This window comes from Phycodurus eques, chromosome 14, assembly GCF_024500275.1.
Source record: "Phycodurus eques isolate BA_2022a chromosome 14, UOR_Pequ_1.1, whole genome shotgun sequence".
Lineage (NCBI taxonomy): Eukaryota > Metazoa > Chordata > Actinopteri > Syngnathiformes > Syngnathidae > Phycodurus > Phycodurus eques.
In genome coordinates this window covers 9,428,982-9,451,226 of record NC_084538.1, presented here as the reverse complement: position 1 = coordinate 9,451,226, position 22,245 = coordinate 9,428,982, and the positions used below count along the sequence as shown (strand labels likewise).

Genomic DNA, 22,245 nt, shown 5'->3' with positions numbered 1-22,245 from the left:
TTTCCATGTCAGTGTTATAATGCTGCCATGAGGTGATTATCAGTTGACTTGAATTAAATGGGATGTGGATGACTGGTTAGCACAACTGCCTCACAGTTCTGAGGACCGGGGTTCAAATGTGGAGTTTGCATGTTCTCCCCATGCCTACGTGGGTTTCCTCCCACATCCCAAAAACATGCACACTAGGTTAATTGAAGACTCTAAATTGCCTGTAGGCGTGAATGTGAGTGTGAATTGTTGTTTGTTTACATGTGCCCTGCGATTGGCTGGTGACCAGTTCAGGGTGTGCCCCGCCTCTCGCCCGAAGATAGCTGGGATAGGCTCCAGCACGCAACCCTAGTGAGGATAAACGGTACAGAAAATGGATGGATGGATGGATAAATGGGATGTATTATCAAAAATACATGACTTTTGAATTGTCAACAAATAGCTGTGTCTGTGGAGTGCCCGCCCATCTGTCCAGTTTGAAAGTAAATTATCAAGTAAATCTTTTGCAATCTATTTCTGAAAATGTGTCTGTGAGCGATCCGTCCAACTGTTAACAGTGGCTACCAGTGGGGTGGTAGGGGAGAACGGCTCTCTACATATCTCAGAGGCCACCAATTTAAGCAATTTAAAAAAAAAGTGCATTTTCTCCTTTAATAGTCTAATAACCACCCTCAAGTTTCTCCACCCATTAGATAATCAGCTTGGTTGGGTGAAACTCCAGAGCCACTTTCAAGCAACCCGACTACAGTGTCTGAAACACAATCATGAAGAAACACCAACATCCCCCATGGGTGTGACACCTCTGCTACGATGACAAAGCCCAAAGGTAAGCAGAGATGCATTGTTTGATGCACAAATAAGTGTTAGTCAACAGTGTTTGACTTCTGATACAGTAAGTGGCACCTACTCGATTGCTGACAGTGGGGGGCTATTTTGGTTTGGTGACCACATAGAACATACACACAGTGTAGTGTATGAACGATTGCCTTCACAAGTGAGAATGCTTTTATTTTCTTTAGGGGTGCTGTTTTTTTTACCCCCACACTCTGGGCTCTGCTTGTGCAAGAAGAAAACAACTGCCTGTTAAATCCCCTAGCTTTACGCACCGTCATCATGATAACAAAATCTGAACTTGCCATTGGCCAAGCAGTACACAGTATGTATCTCAATGGGGATAATTTAAACAAAATAAGATATATCCTGTTTAAAGTACATGCATGCTATAATTGCTTTTTTTTTTTTTTTTAAAGTAAACAGGTCCCACACGTTTTTGAAGCACTTGGAAAATATTTTAAATTGTGGAAAAATGCCCAAGACGTCTCCTTTAGCACAGTGATCGACTGGTTAGAGCGTCAGCCTCACAGTTCTGAAGACCGGGGTTCAATCCCCGGCCCCCCCTGTGTGGAGTTTGCATGTTCTCCCCGTGCCCCTCCCACATCCCAAAAACATGCATGGTAGGTTAATTGCCAGCTCTAAATTGCCCGTAGGTGTGAATGTGTGCACAAATGGTTGTTTGTTTGTATGTGCCTTGCGATTGGCTGGCAACCAGTTCAGGGTGTACCCCGCCTCCTGCTCGATGATAGCTGGGATAGGCTGCAGCACGCCTGCGACCCTGGTGAGGAGAAGCGGCTCAGTAAATGGATGGATGGATGGATGTCTCCTTTAAAGGAAAATCTGGGTTAGCTACAACAAACCACTCGGAACACAAAGTGAAGTGAGTTCTCGAGGTTGATCGGCGATGATGTCAGCGGCAATTGATCGACGCCTTACAGCGGTGCGTTCTTCAAAGGCCCGTCACCATGTGAGCGGCGTGGTGTGGAGAGTTGACCTTTGGGCTTAGCTGGGCCTGAAGGTACCATCGCGTCACCCTCAAACAGCTCCTATCTGCATCCTCACATTTGAGGAGCAGATAGAATGCAACCACCTTAGGGGTCCCAATGTGATGTGGGCACATGGCACACAATATCAACGGTGTCAGACCATCTTTAGTACTTATTAGGGTGGGACAAAATATCAATATCACTGGGTCTCTGATTGCCTTGTTGTCCAATGTCTGCGTTATGTGCAACTTCATGACAGGCTTAATTTTTTATTTTTATTTATGTGATTATGAATTTCTGTATTCTTGTCAATGTTCTGTCAACATTGTTGCTCCACTACTTGAGAAGAGTCCCAACAGTGTTGGGACAAGTCACTAGTTCTTTTCATCCATTTTATATACCGCTTATCCTATTTAGGGTCACAGGGACTTTGGGCGAATGGTCAACTACAGCCTGGACTGGTCACCAGTAACTCACATATGAAGACATACAGCAAGTCACACTTATATTCACACCGTCACTGAGCGGGAACTGAACCCACACTGCCTGAGCTGTGAGTCAGGCGACTGAACCACTACACCATCAGTGAACTAAGTTGTTGCTTTGTTTTCATAAATATCATGATGTTTCTTTTGGCGGCACGGTAGACGACTGGTTAGAGCGTCAGCCTCACAGTTCTGAGGACCCGGGTTCAATCCCCGGCCCGCCTGTGTGGAGTTTGCATGTTCTCCCCGTGCCTGCGTGGGTTTTCTCCGGGCACTCCGTTTTCCTCCCACATCCCCAAAACATGCATTAACTGGAGACTCTAAAATTGCCCGAAGGTGTGACTGTGAGTGCGAATGGTTGTTTGTTTGTATGTGCCCTGCGATTGGCTGGCAACCAGTTCACAGTGTACCCCGCCTCCTGCCCGATGACAGCTGGGATAGGCTCCAGCACGCCCGGGACCCTAGTGAGGAGAAGCGGCTCAGAAAATGGATGGATGGATGTTTCTTTTTGCAATTAGTATCTAATATTTTGTATACCCTTTAAACCCCCTACTGATATTTTATGTGGCAACACAAACTTAACACCGGTTTCTAGCTCGCCACTGACAATTAATGCTGTTTATGGGATGGCCTTTTATGTGCAGTCCATTGTAACGCCTCCCCTATTGCTCCATTTGGGTAACCAGGGCAACGCCACTTTCACTTTCCTTTCTTTCCAGAGATATAATCACCAAAACTCGGAAAGCTCTCCTGACAACTTAATGAAGCCAATTATGTTGGCTTGATTGATCCAACCTACTTGACCAACCTGCTGTGCTGTCGTAAACACTCCCCCTGCCGCGATAAGGCAAAAACATTTCAGCAACATCTGCAACAAAAAAACACCCACCGCAGTCTATCTAAAGATAGGGTTAGATATAAAGATAAAGATAAACATAAAGATATAAAGATATTCACACCCTAACCCTAACCAAATGGAAGGTTTGTGTGATATGAAAAATATGACCAAGACAAATTAAGTCAAAACCTTTCCACCAATAATGTGACCCACAGCTTGTACAACTCAACTGAATTTAATTTTTTTAATTCTTTTTTTGAAAGCGGAAGTAAAAATGAACAACTGAAATACTGTGTTTGCACAAGTGGGATTTGATTGTTTTAGAATGAATCAATCACATTCAAATTCATGTTAAATGGGAGTCAGAGCACACCTGATACCATTTGAAGTGCCTTACAATCTCACAAGCACAAATGGACAATGTGTTATGGTCCGATGAAACCAAGGTTGAACTTTTTGTTTGGAACAATGATCACCACCCCAAAAAACAAACAAAAAAACACCACACCAACAGTGATGCATGGTGGTGGATCATAATGCATTGTGAGTTTTTTCTTAAGTTGGAACTGGGGCATTAGAAAAACTGTACAGAATCATGAACAGTACCGAATACCAGTCAGTGTTAGCAGAAAACCTTCAGGCTTCTGCTATAATGAAAAAAAAGTCACCAAAAGCCTACGAGAACAGCTTTATTTGCGGTTAATTGGAAGCTTTCGAAATAATGGCAGGTGTGTGCTGACTCCCATTTAACATGCATTTGAATGTGATTGGTTATTCGGAAAACAGTTAAATCCTCAATTATAAGAGGGGTTGCACACTTGTGCAACCATATTATTTCTGCAGTTCCATATTTAGAAAAAAAAAATCAGTTGAGTTGTACAGGTTATAGGTCACCTTGTTGGTGGAAGAGTTTTGATATTATTTATATTGGTCTGATTGTTTATTTATTTTTTTAATATCACACAAACTTGGTATTTGAACAGGGGTGTGTAGACATTTTGTATCCGCTGAAAATCCACACATAAAAGCACGTCGAGGAAGGCCAGTTAAGGCTTACCGAAAGCCTGCAAACAAGACTGGATGAGCTCCTCCCAGCTGGCCCCCTTGGTGAGATGGCCCAATGACACCGTGGGCTTCCCCATGGGGGTTTGGACCTGGCCGGGCTTGTGGAACCTTTGAGGACGTCCTGGAGGGGAAACTCTAGACCTGGAGGCACATCCTGGAGTCCCTTTCCTTTTAGAAAGCACACCAACACAGGATTGTTAATGGGATAATGTTTTTTGTCTGTGTGGAAATATTTACAACCACCCATTTCACAACAAATACAGTTGGGTCAGAAGTATTTGGACAACGATGTAATAGATTTGAATAATGGCAATGTTGTGTAGACTTTTAGGTTTAATTTGAGAGGCTTCACAAAAATATGGCATGTACCATGTTGGAATTACTGTAATTTTATGATCAATACCTCTTTGTCTGGGGCTCAAAATTATGTCAAGGGACTATAATATTAACTGAATTTAACTCTCATTTTGCTGGTTTGCTACCTGCTCAAAGTAAGCTGGGATAGGCTCCAGCTCACCCACAACCCTAATGAGGACATATGATATATAGAAATTCGATGGATGTGTCATCATTTCTAATACTTGTATGGTATCATGAACACCTAGTTTTATCTCTAATCCACTGAGGTGACAATATGAAAAGGCAGAACTCTGTGATTGTCTAAATACTTGTGCACCTAACTGCAGAGGTGGTAAGTAATTAAGTACAAATACTTCCTTACAGTACTTGAAAGATGCACTGTATAGGACGGTAACTTAAGTGAGATAGTGTTGTTTTTTTGTTTTTTTTGATACCCTGAAAAGTAGTGATTTTGGAAATGTGAGGACTCCGCCCAACAGCGAAGGTAAATAGCTAATCGTTGCTAAATATTTACTAACTCTTTTTGGTTTTTGTATTAAATAAATCTGTATAATACGCTGGAACTAGTGAATTCACTTCACATTCTCACGAATTCACACTCTTTGAATGTGAAAAGACCTAAAAATGGCAGTGCCCATATGCGAGTACACAAAGGTAGATGCAATGTTTTAAATGTTTTTTTAAATAACTACTTCGGATATTTAAGTAAACAGCACCTGATAGAGAAGAAATGCACATTTAAAATAGAACAAAGTTTGGATGTCTTGCGTTTAGTTCCCCATTAAGAACAGAGTTTGAGTACTTTTGTTTCAACTGCCTAACTGTAGCGCAGCATCCATCGCACAAAATGCAAAGTACAAAAGGTGGCTTCTGTTTAAAGAAACTCCGGTGAGATAGTGTGTATTGTTCTCATTTCCTTCCTGTAGCTGTGGGAAATACAACTTAATTACAGACATCCACTTCAGCCTTGTGTCTGACTGGCAAATAATAACTTTTAAACAAGGAGAAAAAGCAACATTTCGTAACTTTTGTGCTAATAATTCAAATTTCTTTCACCTATTTTTAAGAAAAGAGCATATGTATTGATAGATTATGCATATAATTTAGGGTATAATTAAAAGGTAGGCAAATATACAGAACTGGTGGCAGAAATAAGTTGAAAAAGCACTAAATGAAAGCGTAAAAGATTACTGTGACACTTACGCATCGTCTTTCCCCTTGTCATCCGTAGCAATACTTCCACTTTTGTTGTTGTCTTTTGATTGACAGCCCATGGCGAGATACTGGGCGACGAGAGGTTGCACTAAGCTGTCCATCTGCGTCCTCCTCGATGGGAGAATCTGATCACTGTGCTCGCCGTGCTCGCCTCACCGGTGCTCTTAGCAGCATCCTGCGTGCACACGTACACACAAACAGCACACACACCCGTCAATGGACGTGACACAAGCAACAGGCAACATTTAGTCGCAGCTTGTCTGTGGGCGGGAGGCAGGCTGCACTGTGGCCGGCATGTCATTAACTGCACTGCTGAGTGGGCAGAGGAACTCCTCTGAGCGTCACGCTGTGTTGAAAAAGTCACTTTTCTTGACTAAACTTGAACAGGTGTTTAGGCTGGTGAAAACTCATGTATATGATGTAGCTAATCTAAAAATTTTCATTTGACAAATTCCTGCCTTTATGTGTGAAAGAAATCATATACAGTATGTCATATCTGACACCATATGATAAAATTTGACTCAGAAGCATGCAGGGTCAGTAGTTATCATCCAAAACCAATTTAAATCCAAAACTAATTCAGATTGAGGATTTGGCAACATTTGAATTCAATACGGATAAGGTAGGATCCAGATCCAGTCCATTTTTTAGGTGTTCAATCTCTTACACATCTGTCATATTTAATTTAAATGTGTTGTGGGTATGCAGGATAGGATCTTGTACTGTCAAATGAAGTTTTATCCAAATCGGATCGTGATTGGACATTTGTCAGGAATTTCAATTTAACGTAAAATAACATTTTATGTTCAGATGTTTATATCGCTATCAAATCTAAACTAACTTTACCAAATGTGTTCTGTGCAGGCTTGGTCAGAATGTGTCATGTCAAATCAAGTTTAATCCAGATTGTGAAATATGACTCAAATTAAAATTAAAATTCCACTTTGAGATGTTCAATCTTTTACGTTTCCGTCATTCTTTTTTTTTTAAAACCCAAAATAAAAGAAAAATTATATGTGAATGCAAGGTCAGATTCCATAATGACAAACCAATTCAATTAAGCACTGATCCAATTTGTGCATTTGGCTTGAATGTACATTTTACATGGGAAATCCAATTAAACGTGTTAAAATGCAGTGATTCGATCTCGATTAAATCTCATCTAATTTGAGCAAAATGAAAAACAAAAGTAAAATATACAATTGGATTGAATTAAAGTTAAAATGCTATGTGTACGCAGGGTCAGAAGCTGTGGTGTCCAACCAAGTTTATTCCAGCTCAGATGTAGATTGTGCATTTGGCACCTTTTTGAATTTAGCAGATACTTTGTTCAGATACTTAAAGTATATATTTGTCAAATCTTAGTCAATTTGAACAAATTTGCTCTGTGCATGCTTGGTCAGAAGGTGTAATCTCAAACTAAATTTAATCCAGATCATATCCTTATTGTGCAATGTGCCTATAGCTACAATTTAAATTGAACATAGAAAATCCAGTTTAAGGTGTCCAATCATATCTCTGGCATATTTGATCCCAACTGAAAGAAATGTTCTATGTGTATGCAGGGTCAGATGCTGTAATGACAAACCAATTCAATCCTGCTCTGACCCAGTTTGTGAATTTGGCAGGAATGTACATCTAACATGGAAAATCCATTCTAAAATGTTAAGGCACATCTCATTTCAACTAAATGTGCTTTTTGTATGCAGAAATTGTAATCTCAAACCAAGTTTAATTCATGTGTTCTCGATTGCATTGTATTGATATTTATATATAATATGTTCTTCTATTTATAACGTACACAAACATATGTCTGTCGAATGTTCAAGCTTCTATAGGTGGTCCAAATAAGTTAATATTTGGCTTTCAACAACTTTAACGAATGTAGGCTCATTTTATACTATTCCTGTCTGCTGTGATAACACTAAATCCATGTTTAAACCCAATGATCATACAAAATCCATTAACCAGTTAAGATTTACATAGTGTAGGTCAAAATATTTTTTTGTAGAACTGCATCAAAGACACCCAACGTTAACCTTTTTCCTTTCCGATACTATTTAGAAATTTTTATAATATAGGCACGCTTAAATAAATCGACAGCTCAAAATAGTTTTTCCTTAATAGGTTCAGTGTCGGTTTCAATGTCCTGCATGCATTAAGCCTGCCCCCATGTGGCTAAACAGTAATGGCATTATGTCCGGTATTCATCAGTACTGTACAAGCTCACTCCTGTGTAAGTAAGTAAGTAAATAAATAAAATAAATAAAAATGTTTTCTGGGTATAAATGAGTGAAGCACATTTTATTTAAATTTGTGTTTTATATATATATATATTTATTTATAAGGTATATAAGGTGTTACATTTATGAAATCAATGAACTTCTACAGACAACACAAATTTGATTTTTTGCATGTAACATAAACAATTTGAACTTTGGAAAAAGATGATTGGATGATGATTTACGTTTTAAATTAAACAGTCATGTCTATTTGAGTCCTCCTCATGAAATTAAAGCCAAACTTAAATGATCCACGTGCAGTGAACCAAAAATGGAAGTCAAAAATGCTGTCGGCTTCTGTGGACAATGCCGTCAACTTGAATTAAAAACAAATATTTTACTGAAAATAATACTCAATGGAAATAGTTATTTACCGTGGGTCATGAGATGTCGTCGTCGTCGTCCCCCCCCCCCCCCGAGACCCAACTATTTGTATACAAACATTAAAATGGCGGTCGTGAGCATCGAGTTGAGCGTGACCTATCACCACCTGCGCCTGAAGGCCGCTTTGGTATCACTTGGGAATTTAAGTACCTACAACTTTGCGAAAGACAGCCATCATTACATCAACGTGAAATGTGCCCTATCCTACTCCGATTTACTGTAAAACCACATGTGTAGTATTTGGTGTAATATTTATATCGGGAACAGTACAGTAGGGCATAAATCTCTTTTGTCACTCCACTTTCCAAACGCGCGAGTTGTTCTTGAACGCAACATCAAGTTAAAGCTAGTTTAAAAAAAATCTTCATTTACAAATTGTGAATCTTCGTACGAGAGTTAACTTATTAATGCGTGTATTTAAATTAAGGATACTCGAGTGGTACACAATAACAAGATGCCGGACGACGACACCCTATTCATGAATATATTCCAAGGGAAACGCGTTAAACTTACCCTCAAGACGTCGTCTTACCTCGGCGTTGTACATCGTATTAACTCCAACAAAACTTTGATCCTCACCAACGGTTCGACAAAAACGGCTCTTAATCATTTGAGTTTTATTTTGGTTTTGGTTGTAACTATTCGCTTGAAAGTGTTTGAAGTGAACCTATTCATAGTTCGTTGCGTGTGATGGCAGAAAGTTCAATTGGTCTTTTATTAATTAAATTGGTGTGTTGCAGTCATACGTGGCTGTAATGGATGTGAAATAACCGGATCGAGATTATTCTATGGTCACGAGATTCTGAATGGTGAGTACAACCCCCCACCCACCTATAAATCAAGCTTGAGTGAAAATTCCACAAAATAACATCGTGTGAATTAACAGTGGAGTTTACCAATGAGGAGAACATAGAGTATGGGTAAGTTGTAAGGAAAGGGTCACTTTGGGAGACGACAAATCTATTAAAAGATGTCAAATGTTCCACAGAACTATTACTGAATGCCTTGAAGACCAGTTGAAGGTGGAAAACTTCCAGCCATACAGAAAGACTCTTTACCCCAGTGAGTAATGTATCAACATTCATTGTCATCCAAAATAGAAACAATGACTGTTATTAAAAAATGTGTTTATTTTAATAGCTGATGACGAAGGTGAACAATACATACACTTTGAAGTCATTGATGGGTTTCATGAGAAATTTGGACCTGCTGTAAGTGTTTGCATGAATTTGGATGCGAGTAAGAGCCTTGTGAGTCTTTATGCTTACATATTGTACAATCTCCAGAATGAGGTTTATGGTTCTACTTTTTAGGTGATGACTATCAAGAAGCAGCATGTGGTTGGTGTTGGAGGTGATGGGGTGGAGATGTACAAGAATGGCCGACTGTGTTGGCTTCAGGTGAGAAGTCAAGTGTTATTTCAGAGGGTGCTTGTTTGACAGTTTGTCAAGCCACAGGTCGTTTCGAGGTTATGAATGGTGCGTGGCGTAGAAATACGCTGTCACGCGGCACAAGAAGGTACACTGTGTTTCTGCTGTACAGTGAACACCTGCATATTCGTGGTTTGGGATTTGCGTGTTCACCTATGGAATTTGTAAACTTTGGGGGGGGGGATTATCCACCGTTATTCAGGACAAACTCACCTGCTTGCTGGTTTTGTGCTCAGGCCAACTCAAGATAAGTATTACTTTGGTGCCATCGTGTAGCATCTAGGTTTCAAAGAATCATGTTGAAATGAATTGAGGAGCTTCATTTCGACAAAAGTGGTGCTTAGCGGTCATCTTGAGGTATTAGCAGGCAATTATTAACTTTTTTGGAGGCGTCGTCATTTACTCGTTTTGCAGTTTGCCGCAGGGTTTACTCCCTATCAAATAGCAAGGGAACGCTGTAGCTAATGCTTTTCATGTGATGAATTTAAAATATTCTTTTTTTTTAATTTTTTTTTTTTACATATTTATGGCTTATGCACTTTGACTTTAAGGTCTATTTTGGGAACATTCCAAACTGTTTAACTTCAGGGGCATTCAACATATCAACTGTATCAAATTATGTTTCCTGTTTGTGTTTTAGATCGCTACAAAAAACAAGGTTTATCTCTTTGACATCCTATCACTTGGAGCGAGGGCCTTTAAAAACGGTCTCACCATGATTCTTGAGAACAAGTGCATACTGAAGGTGAGCAGTATAGAGTTGTTGGGTTTTTTTTGTATTATTATTATTTTTTTGCCTTTGTTGATTGTATTATGTGGCACAGGTTATCCATGACTGCAGAGCTATTGCCGGATGTCTGATGGCACAATTCGGAGTAAAGCTGACTAATGTCTTTGACACTCAGGTACAAGAGGTACAAGTAATGGAAATGTGTACATCCTTATGGTATTGGTCCTTGAACCAACCTTTATTTCTCTCTTACCTGTTTTTGGCCAAGGTGGCAGATGTTTTGTGCTTCCACTCTGAGACAGGCGGATTCCTTCCTGACAGAGTGAGCACTCTTCAGGAGGTGGTGAGTCTCCACCTGAAGGTGCCCTCGTCCCAGCTCTTGACTCTGAAGACCAAGTCCCAGCTCACCAAGGTATGTTCTGATGGAAAAGGAAAACACTTAGACCGGACAAATTAGCTTGAATGACAACTGCGTGTGTGTTTTTTTTTTTTTTCTTTTTTAAATTATAGGAGGAGACTGAGATGTGGTACAAGCGTCCATGTCCCTTACCCCTGCTGAAGGTGATGGCGCTGTCAGTGATCCACTTGCAACCTGTCAGACTGATGCTGCTGGATTCTCTCCTGACCGACTACATGGCCCTAGTGGACGCCTACCTCTCGAACAGCCAGTACCCGCTTGATTATTTGGAGAGCATGAATCTGGTAAGCGTACATATGTTTTCCGGGTTGGTAAATATGGCACTTTGGATGTTCCACTCTACATAGATTAATTAATTAAGCCTGTGAGGGAAATTTAAGATTGTTATTTTTATGGGTGGGAAACATGCTTTTCATTATTTTTGGGTTGGGTTACTTCTGTTTGCTCTATCTTTTTTCTATATAGACCTTTTCATAATGTTTGTAAACAGTAGATGCCAGGGTACTTTCAAGTGGCAGAAAGTGATTAACTACTGCTTACGTGAACTGAAAACACTAACCTGTTGTGTTTGGGTTGGCACTGCCAGATAGACTCCAAGAGATTTAGTTGGGTTTTTTTCGATTCTCCATTAATAAAAAAAAATAAAAATGAACTCAGCAAAACCAGTGAGTGAGGAGGATAGACTGAATGGATTTTGTAAATAGTTGTGCAGAAAAGATTGCAAGACTGCCACACACAGTAGCCACCTCTGAAAGGACAGACTGGGAGCCATAACTCAATCATCGGGGTTGTGGAAGACACTTTCTTACAGATATGTGTAGAATGTTTGGTTGTGTTGTGATTCAGTAATTTTGAAAACCATAATGGCTAGTCTGCTAGCTAACGTCAGCTCTGGAGCGCGCTATCCATTTCAGTGTCAAAAGTGCACATCTCCATTATGAGACACAGAGAAGTCAACTAGCCTATCCCTCAATGATCATGTTAATGTTAATTTTATTTTTTATCAACTTACCTGTTGAAATGTAAATTATGACCTGTATTCCATCTCCAATCAAAGCAATTTACATGTAAGGCCTGGTTTACTAGTGGAGGTTTTGCCACCCAGAAGTATGTGTGACGTCATACTGAAAAGGTCTGTACACTGTTGCTTTTTTTTTTCTATGTCCACAGGAGAGTGCTTTTGAGTTACCCTCTGAGTTCCGGCTGCTGGAGCAGATGCGTCGTGAGCGTCAGGAGCGTGCCACCAAACTTTACCCCATCACAGAGAAAGGTCTGCTGTCTCGCGCCAGTCCTGGAGCGGCGTCCCCACCCCAGACCTCACCTCTGGCAGAGGGACACAAATGCACACAGTCAATCATGGAACCATCACCACCAGAACCAACAGAAGCAGATCAGAACCAGCTCCCCCTAACTGTGAATGTGGCCTCTCCGGATCCAGTCCCAAACACCTTGTCAGAGCCGGTGAGTGAAATGCCTTTCAGCGGTGTAGGCAGAGGGTGCGCAGCCCTAATGATGGGAGTGATGGGTCGGGGGAGGCATTTTGTGACCAGCTTCCCCCCTCCCCACTTTCAGCAGAGACCCCTTGATTCAGATACTAGCAGCACAGATCCCAAGAGGGAGAAGTGGGAGCATGGTAGTCTCTGGGAATGATGCAGCTCCTTTCCTGCTCAGATATCAAGAAACCATACTTCATGAGGCTCAAACCAAACGGAGCTTCCCAGTCAGAATGTCACAAATGTTTGTTGAGCCATAGTTTGACCACTAGATGGCAGTAAACATTGTGTTTTGTTCAACATCTGTAAGGCATAACTTTTTTGTGGCGTGTGCTTTTGTATTTGTTAATTAGCATGATGATGGTTGAGTTCTGTATTAAAGTTAAAATGCATTTTTAGATGTGTGGGAAGAGAGATTATTACGACACAAATATACTGCACATGACTACCCACAACATTATAACCACTTGGCTCAATGTACTTAGATCCATTACAAGAGTTGTTGGAAATATTTTTCCTCTACAGTGATGATGTGTGTAGGTATTTGTATATCAGTGTTTATTACTGTGGTGTATTGATGTTGTATCATAATGAGAACTCCAGAATATTTTTGACATCCTTTGAATATTGAAAATAAAATATTAGACAGCTCTCATTGTGCTACAGTACTTTTCTACAGCACTGCATACTACAACCAACAACAACAACAAAAACACTGTGTTGTTAAATGAAAATGAATAAAAACTGAATATTATTACCTCTATAAAGGCATACTGTGTATATTTTTACAATTCATATTGTGGTGGTGTTAGGGTTCCCTGATTGGAAGTAACAGCCTTATCTTACTTTACATAGTGTGATTGATTTCCTGGCTTCTGCCTATCTTTTTAATTGGTGGTGAAAAGCAGACAGACATTGATGGATCTACTGTTAATTGATGAAAACAAAAACAATTCATTCTTTCATTTTTTTCCAATGGCCCAAAAAGTCACAGTAGCTTAAACCTGTGGCCAACATCTGCTATGTTCTCCAAGGGTGCAAAATGGAGGTCTTACCCATGTAATTTACTACATGAGGTTCCATGCTGATCTTGGCAAAAGGGGGAAATTGCTGCAATTTTGCCAGGATGATAGAGGGGTGGTATGTAGACTCAAAACAAGACATTGCCAACAACAGCAGGACATGTCTGCAGCTTGCAGTGCCAATGGGCTGCCAGTATCTCATTGCCATGGTTCTCTTCATACAGAGGATTTGGCTCTTTCCAGAGCTGTCTAATTGAAAGCATGGAAAGGATACGAAAGATTCAGATTAACTGGGAGGCGGTCCGCTACGAAGCCTTGCATCTCTCTTAGCAACGAGCCCCTCCTCAAAGTCTGCCAAACACATGCCCCCCCTTGCAAATGTCACTGTGCAGGCTGTATAATCAACATCCATATCTGGATTTTATTTTATTACACATGGATCTGAGTTAAAAGTACTGGATCAACACTTTGTAGTGGAAATGTGTGTGCGGCAGTGGTGGGGGGTCTCTGTGGAGGACGAGTCCCATGTCATTGACAACCAGATTGAGGCTCCTATTTTAGAGGACCTTGCATTTCCTCTCCGTCACAATAATGCCTTGTGTGTAGCACTTCCTGTTTCCCAGGCCTGGGAGGAAGGAACAGGGCGCTTGTCACACGGTAGTCACTCATGCTTCCTTCCCCCTCCTCTCCCCCTTCTCCCTGCTACGAAAACTTCAGACAGTGTTGTGTCCTTCACAGGGAAAGATGACTGCCCTGTTAGCATCCCAGCCGGATGCACTGGGACTATTTTTAGACTCAAGTTGGAAAGGTAGCAAACAGACATAAACACAAAAAGTTTTAGGGTGTCCAGCTGTGTTTATCTCCTAAAAACAGAGGCTCAGCTGTGCAAGGCCAATGATTGTTTTGACTCAGGCTGATTATGGTGTAAGGAAGTCATCGGCATTTCATTATATTAAACCTTATATCTGCTAGTTTTTCTAATTCAATAGTATCTTAAAATGTACAATTTGAAAACCAACCAACGTTTTGTTTTTTGGGTCTTTCTTTCAAAAATATGCCCCAGACGTCTTACGAAACTTGATTGACCTGTCATGTCATATGAGACTGAAGCAGACTTCACCAAAGCTCAGTCAGCGTCAAAGGACTCTGGGGCTTTTCCCTTGTTTTTGTTGGAGCAGAGATGCCAAATGTTCTGATTTCTCCTAATGTTGTTATTTTTCTCATTAATATATACAAGAGCTCTGTTGACATGAGCATTTAGCATACAGGAGGTGCTGAGTTGTATTCCCTTTTGTTGCACAGTCTGCATGTTAAGTTGTTGAGAGAGAGGAGCAAGATTGAAGTCTTCAACGTCCAGCATGAGGGCACCTGGCTCATAGATAGATGTCTATGACCTGACCTGGATGCTGATATTGTCATCTCATGATCACAGCATGCATGACACCATTCAAGTTTGCTAAAAGCTAAGTTTGAATGTAAACAATCACCTGCAGCTTTCTAACAGTCGATGGTTTGTCTCTTGGCAAGCAACATAGGAGGCCGCTGATCTCGTTGTGGTATTTATCTATCAACTAATTTTTTATATACAGTATATGCTTGTCTTCATTAGGGTTGGAGGTGAGCTGGAGCCTATCTGAGCTGACTTTGATGAAGAGGTGTGGTAGACCCTGGACTGGTCGCCCGCCATTTGTAAGGAATGTACAGAAGATAAATAAAAAATAAGAAAGCTTATTAGAACATCTGAACTTTATTTGCAGTTTATCAGAGGCACTTGAAATAGTGGCAGATGTGTGCTGACTCACATTTAACATGAGTTTGAATGTGATTGGTCTATTCTGAACACAACCACATTTCCAGTTATAAGAGGGCATGCACACTTGTGCAACTACAATCTATCAGTTGTTTATTATTTATTATAAAAAAAAAATGTTCAATTGAGTTGTACATGTTGTAGGTCACAATAATAGTGGAAAAGGTTTGGAAATTATTTATTTCGGTCTCATTTTTTTCCAGAACAAAAGCATAGCATTTTTACAGCCTTTTACACTCACGTTCACAACTATGGAAAATTGACTTTGTGGTACCTTTTTTTTTGTCACATGTTTTGATCTATGATTGACTGGCGACGAGTCAAGGGTGTAACCTGCCACTCACCCACAGTCAGCTCATATAGACTCCAGCTCACCCGCGATCCTAATGAGGACAATCTAGAAAATGGCTGGAAGGGCGGACAAATGGACGGTTTGCATGATTAAACATGATGTCTTTAAATTGGAAGGCAAGGGCAGAAGGGGTGCGCCATCTTTGTCGGGATGTTGGAAGAAAGGCTGGTTTATTACATGGTAGAGCACAAGCTTGGGCACCAGCATGTCCAGGGTGCCGGGTAATAAAGCACACCAGACACGTGTCAGACTGCATTATTGAACACTTGGATTTGTAGCATGCTTGCAGCAGCCCCCACAACAAAGGTCCCCACACCCGCTGCCTTATTTACTTTCCAACATATTACTGTCACACTGCAGGGTGTCCTGTTACAAACAGCACACAAGTGACAGAACATGCCAGCGCTCCTAAGCAACCGTCCCTCCTAGTAATATGTTCAGATGAAGATTTGTTCAAAATTGATAGACTGCCATTAAGTATTAAGTGGCGATTTACTCAAAAGAACCCCCTTTCAATGCTTTTATCGTTGGGTGTTTGCACATAAGAATTGTTTGTGGAGTTTGCTGACTGTCTATACACTCGGACCATGGTGCATTTTATTATGACTGCTGAGCAAAGGGAAAGTTTCCAAACTGTTTGGAGCGCTGAACCGTGAAAAAGCACTTTGTTTTCCACCTTGTTAAATATGTTCTCTTGATTGCACCTGCTACGTGGACATTTCTCCGCTAATTAATAGCCTCACTTCACATGAGAGCCGGTCACAAGGAACTTATTTAATTGGCCCGCTGGAGGAACATGATCCGCTGCTCCTTTGTGGTACTCTGCAGGGCACAACAAATTAGACGCATGTCAACAAAATAATCTCAAATTCATTATTCATGCAACCACATGTAATCCTTTTGTATTTATAGACCGGGCTGGACATAATCAGATATCAGGTTTTACTATGACACTGAACTATATCCCCACACACTATCATCCATCTGTTAGCCAAAGCTATTGTTGAATGCTGCTCAGTCCCCCTCAGCACCTCTCCCCAGTCCTCTCTCACGTTACAAAATGACCCTCTTTCGCTCTCCTCTGGTCACATTCACCAGGCCAATGAATATTTAACGTGAGAAAGGATGACATGTCCAGATGGCCTCTCAAGTACACCAAAAATGAAAACAAAACAGAGCATTAATATTTCAGGTTACCTTATTACTGATGTGTACCTGCACTCATGAAGATCCCTGAAAATGCATTAAAATACGAATACTAATCCGCTCAGGAGGAAACATGTTTTATAGACATGTGTGCTTCAGACTGGGGCCTTCAGTGGAGACTTAAGTGACTTAATCCACCTTGTATTACCACCACTATCATGTTGCTAAATAATATATACAACAACAACAACAAAAATGTTTTCGCCCACCCGGGTAGGATCTCCCTCAAGCTTGGTTCCTCTACCAGAGGCCTTGGAGCTTGAGGGTTCTATGCAGGATCTTAGCTGTTACCAGTATTGTGCTTTTCTGGACAGCGATGTTGGATGTTGTTTCTGGTACAATATCTGCTGGGGCCATCCTCCCAGCTTGGAGTTTACTGCCCCCGGTGCCCCAATCACTACTGGCACCACTATTGCCTTCACCAGCCACATTTTGTCTAGTTCTTCCTTCAGTGCTTGGTATTTCTCCAGCTTTTCATGTTCCTTTTTTTCTGGATATTGCTGTCACTCAGGATAGGTACATCAATCATGACCACTGAGCCTGTTGGCCATCACCAGTTTGTCAGTCTGGATCTGGAAGTCCCAGTATCTTGGCCTGATTGTTGTCAACCACCTTCGGTGGTGTTTGCCAAAACTGATTATAAGACCACTAGACAATATTTGGTACAGATGTTCCAGTACACTATTCCTGCTACCTGGTTATGCTGCTCCATGTTTGCTCTGCCCAACAGCATCTTACACCTTGCTGTGATGTGCTGCACTGTCTCTGGGGGTTCTTTGCACAGCCTGCACCTGGGATTCTGTCTTATGAGGTAGACGCCATAAGATATCATTCGCCCGCACTTATCTAGTCCAAATGACATTCCAATATATATGATGTATATCCCTGTGAGGTGAATTAGGGAGTTGATGTGACACGTTCTTGGCATACAGCTTGATATCATCCATGTAGAGGGGGTGGGTGATCGTTCTTCCACTTCTGAACCAATACCCAAAACCACTCTTGGTTATGATCTGACAGATGGTTTTAAGGCAAATGCAGAACAGCAGTGGGGACAGCACTATCTTGGAACCAGTAGCTGGTGTTTGGCTCCTCTGGTGTTATTACCAATGCCTTTCTGTATTCTGCTCATGTATAGATCCAAATGCCTACTCATTTTGGCTGCTATGATGCCTGATAGGAGCTTCCACGTCGTGCTGATGCAGGTTATAGGCTGGTAGTTTGATGGTATCGCTCCCTTCTGGGGATCCTTCATGAAGAGGACTGTCCGACCTTGGGTTAGCCATCCTGGGTGGGTCCTTGATGTTACCAGCTGGTTCATTTGTGCTGATTGGGATTCATGGAGAGCAGTTAGCTTCTTTGTCGGTAGGTGTGACTTATGTTGAGCCGTGGTGCTGTCCATCTCTTCATCTTAAACACTCTTGCTTGGATATCTGCTACCGTTATTACTACTGGTTCTTTTTCTGGGAGGTTGTTGTGCTCTGCTTGTAAGTCTGACAGCCATTGGGCCTTGGAATTGTTTGACGCAGATACTCTTCCAGTATTGCTCCGTCTCAGCCTTCGGTGGGTCTATTATGGTCTTACTACTTTGCCACCGAGAGTAGACCTTATCTGGGTTGTTGGAGAACATCATGTTTATTTGCCTATTTATTGGCTATTTATTACCAAATGTTGTGAGTCTTTGCTTGGCAGTCTGAAGTGCTTTGGGTGTGGACATCTTGCGGTATTTCTATGCCAGTTCTTTCTTAGGTTTTACACCTTTGCTATGCTCTGTTTGGTGGCGAACTTCTGTCTGGGACGCCCTTATTTTTGCCTCAAGTCTCCTCTTCCATGGAGGTTGCCCTTACTCCTAGGCCTTCCGGTTATTTATCTTGTAACCAAGCATCTCTAGGATAACTGATACCAGGGATGTTCTCGGTAGAGATGCTATGTTGAAATCGTCCAGTAGGGATTCTGATGGTACTTCTTTCTTTAGCCTTGGCAAGCAGGAGGTAACAGAGTTCTTTTTTCTCAGGTCAATTAAACTTATGTTGAGCTGCTCTGTTTGTGGGTCTTGGAACTCAATCTTGACCCAATCTCATCACCCCCAATGTTTGAGGGTGATGGCAAACCACCTGGTGGTGACCTGGTGTACTGGATCCCCCTTGCCATAGCATCGCGGCTGTGGCTCAGTTAATGGGGTTGTCCAATGACTGAAGGTTCGCCGGTTCGATAATACTTAAATACTTAACTATATTTATAATTTCATATGTACCCGTGTCTAAAAAAACAAAGCACGGAGTCTATGCATTAATTGCAACATACTCTCAAAATATCCATACTTTCTCCTTATTCTTGCCTGTTTCCTCTTCTTTATCGCCATCCACTTCTTCCTTGACAATTGCACCATGTATTTGTGGTTCAATAAAAAAAATAATACAGTACAGTGTTTGGAGTATCAAAAAAACGATACAGGGTTGCAGTTTTTCCATTGAAGTGCGTCGGTCGATGTGCGGAACTTAATTGCTTTGTGTGCGATGAAGAGTTGCAGACTGATTTTTTTTGCGATGGCCAACTTCAGGCACTTAAGGACAGTTTTCCCACCACCATGTTCAAAGAGGCTACCACCTACAACTCCATTACAGACCTTCAGGTGTACACAGAGACGGTTACCGCCTACATCAGCAAGTGTATGGATGATTCACCACCACCAAGTCCATCACTGTCTGTGCCAATCAGAAGCCATGGCTGTCGGGGGAGGTCTACAGGCTACTAAACGTCCGCAACACGGCTTTTAGGTCTGGGGATGAAGAGGGCCTGAGGACAGCCAGGGCCAATCTGTCCTGTGGCATCAGGGAGGCCAAGAGGGAGTACTCCAGGAAGATTGCCCACCGCTTCAGTCACAGCAGTGACATCAGGAGTCTGTAGCGAGGTATTCAGACCATTACGGACTATAAACCCTCACCAAAAAACTGCGACAACCCCACCACCCTGCTAAATGAGCTGAATGACTTCTTTGCTCGATTTGAGGTACACAAGAGCACCTCTGCACACAAGACTCCACCCCCTCCTGGTGACCAAGTGGTGACACTGACCTGGGACAGCGTGAAAAGATCTCTCGATAGGATCAACACACGAAAGCCCCGGGCCCAGACAACGTAGCTGGTCATGTTCTGAAGGTCTGTGCAGCTGAACTCACAGATGTCTTCACGGACATCTTCATCATTCATCTCCTTGAATCAGTGTCCCCTCGTGCTTCAAAGCCACCACATCATCCCGGTCTCGAAGAAGTCGTCTCCCTCCTGCCTCAATGACTACCGTCCAGTAGCGCTCACTCCCGTCCTGATGAAGTGCTTCGAGTGGCTAGTCATGCACCATGTCAAGTCCTCCGTCTTCCCCTCCTTGGACCCCTTCCAGTTTGCATATCGGTCCAACCGGTCAACCAATGACGCCGTCTCCACTACCCTCCACTCTGCCCTCACACACCTGGACTCTTAAGGACTCATATGTCAGACCAGTTCGGGCTCAACACTTCGATGTGCAACTGGCTGCTGGACTTTCTAACAGGGAGACCGCAGGCAGTACGGGTCGGCAGCAACACATCCAGCATCATCACTCTGAACACGGGGGCCCCTCAAGGTTGTGTGTTGAGCCCCATCCTCTTCACCCCGCTGACCTATGACTGCACACTGACAAACAGCTCCAACCTCTTCATCAAGTTTGCAGATGACACAACTGTGGTGGGTCTCATCAGCAACGGGGATGAGACAGACTACAGGAGTGAGGTGAGCCACCTGGCCGGGTGGTACACTGACAACAAAATCTCCCTGAACATGGAAAAAAAAAACAAGGAGATTGTTGTGGGCTTCAGGCGAGCGCACTCCCACCATGCTCCCCTGAACATCAACGGTGCTGCGGTGGAGAGGCTGCGCAGCACCAAGTCCCTGGGAGTGCACATCACCAAGGACCTCTCCTGGACCAGCAACACCTCATCACTGGCCAAGAAAGCTCACCAGCGTCTCTAGTTCCTGCGCAAGCTGAGAAGAGCCAGAGCCCCGACCCCCATCATGTGCTCGTTCTACAGAGGGACCATAGAGCGTGTCTTGCCCAACTGCATCACTGTGTGGTACCGAGCCTGCACCGCATCCTGCCGCAAGAGTCTCTATCACATAGTGAGGCCACCTGAGAAGACCATCGCAACCTCTCTGCCCTCCCTGCAGGACAGCACCCGCTCACCCGTAATGCCCTCCGCATAGTGGGGCATGCCACCCATCTGTCACACAGCGTCTTCAGTCTGCTGCCATCAAGCAGGAGACTGCAGAGTCTGCGGGCCAGGACTAACCGACTCAGACAGTTTTATTCATCAGGCTGTCAGGAATCTGAACTCTCTGCCCTCTTCTGTCCTCTGCCAAGCCGAAATCTAAATTCTGACGCCCCGCAAACATGTAGATACACACACAATACACGCACATGTCACCTGACCTTTGATATTTGCAGATTCAATTAATACTTTTTATACTGTATATACTATAGTTTATTTAGCTTTTATATTGATGTTATTATTTGTCTTTATTATTTTGTCGTTATTATTTGTCTTTTGTTGCACCGCAGGCCCTTGAGTACCGTAATTTCAATCCTCTGTATGTGTTACGCATATTGAAGAATTGACAATAAAAGTACCTTGTACCGTGTATAATAAGGACCAAGTCTGACCTGATGTGATACAGTTGACAGTGAATGTAGGTGGAAACTGCTGGCACTTCTGCCACAGTCATGCACATTAATAATGCAAAAACACTACGACAATAAAGCTGGATTAAATGGGTATTAAATTAAATTGTCATTATGATCATCGTGAATATTTAAACATGTTTATCTGTGAAACAGGGTATGTGCAAAACACCATGTGGTGCTTCAGAGAGAAAGGTGAGGTTTCCTCAAAGGCAACAGTATTTATTTTTGCTGCTAATTAGTTATTAGTATAGTGGCAGCCCCAGCACATCTTTGATTGGGAGATGGGAGATTAGCTTTTGGCTAGTTTTTTATAATTAAAGCAGCATTGTGTCTGTTGTGTGGATGAAGAGTGGCTGTAGCCTCAAGGAGGCAGTGGGAGGACCAGGGTAGGATGGGGCTCCCTGTGGTTGCCTCAATTAGTGCCCGCTGGTTTGGGCCGGCAGCTGCTGCCTGGCCTTGGCACCCTTACAGCCTGGCACTGTGTTGAGGCGTGTTGTCAGGGCCAACCAACAACCAATGGGGGGGAGCGGAGATGGGGTGGGGGAGGGGGGGGGATACCATGTACACCAAGCTCTCACAACAGCAGTTTTTGTATTCCAACCTGCTCACCATACTTGCTATGACGAGTCATTGG

At 42.3% G+C, this 22,245-nt stretch overlaps 2 protein-coding genes across 4 annotated transcripts in view; one reads left to right on the top strand and one right to left on the bottom strand.

Annotated features, from left to right (window-relative positions):
* The window catches only part of LOC133412567 (RAS guanyl-releasing protein 1-like), a 29,004-nt gene extending 22,976 nt beyond the window's left edge, over window positions 1-6,028 (bottom strand). The window contains exons 1-2 of the mRNA XM_061695974.1: window positions 5,760-6,028; window positions 4,189-4,364 (exon numbers count right to left, since the gene is read on the bottom strand). Of these exons, the coding sequence (XP_061551958.1) occupies window positions 4,189-4,364; window positions 5,760-5,872 (289 nt within the window). The 5' untranslated portion in view covers window positions 5,873-6,028. The remainder of the gene's footprint in view (window positions 1-4,188; window positions 4,365-5,759) is intronic.
* Window positions 6,029-8,604: 2,576 nt separating this feature from the next.
* Window positions 8,605-13,257, top strand: exd1 (exonuclease 3'-5' domain containing 1). Of its 3 annotated transcripts, XM_061696500.1 has the most exons (12): window positions 8,605-9,021; window positions 9,178-9,246; window positions 9,324-9,357; window positions 9,426-9,499; window positions 9,578-9,648; window positions 9,751-9,837; window positions 10,508-10,612; window positions 10,692-10,781; window positions 10,866-11,009; window positions 11,108-11,299; window positions 12,186-12,476; window positions 12,588-13,257. In XM_061696500.1, the coding sequence occupies exons 1-12, from the start codon at window positions 8,892-8,894 to the stop codon at window positions 12,663-12,665; spliced, it is 1,365 nt and encodes a 454-aa protein (XP_061552484.1). In that variant the 5' UTR covers window positions 8,605-8,891; the 3' UTR covers window positions 12,666-13,257. The 3 variants fall into 3 exon arrangements, with proteins under 3 accessions (XP_061552484.1, XP_061552483.1, XP_061552482.1); XM_061696499.1 differs by having other exon boundaries at window positions 10,692-10,772; window positions 12,186-13,257; XM_061696498.1 differs by having other exon boundaries at window positions 12,186-13,257.
* Window positions 13,258-22,245: the final 8,988 nt, after the last annotated feature.

What these genes read in the sequence shown, in the direction of transcription:
- exd1 (XM_061696498.1), top strand. Translation starts at nt 8,892, where the DNA reads ATGCCGGACGACGACACCCTATTCATGAATATATTCCAAGGGAAACGC. An exon ending in ATGAGAAATTTGGACCTGCT is followed by an intron (nt 9,649 to 9,750) that starts GTAAGTGTTTGC and finishes TCTACTTTTTAG; the next exon opens with GTGATGACTATCAAGAAGCA. An exon ending in TTGACACTCAGGTACAAGAG is followed by an intron (nt 10,782 to 10,865) that starts GTACAAGTAATG and finishes TTTTTGGCCAAG; the next exon opens with GTGGCAGATGTTTTGTGCTT.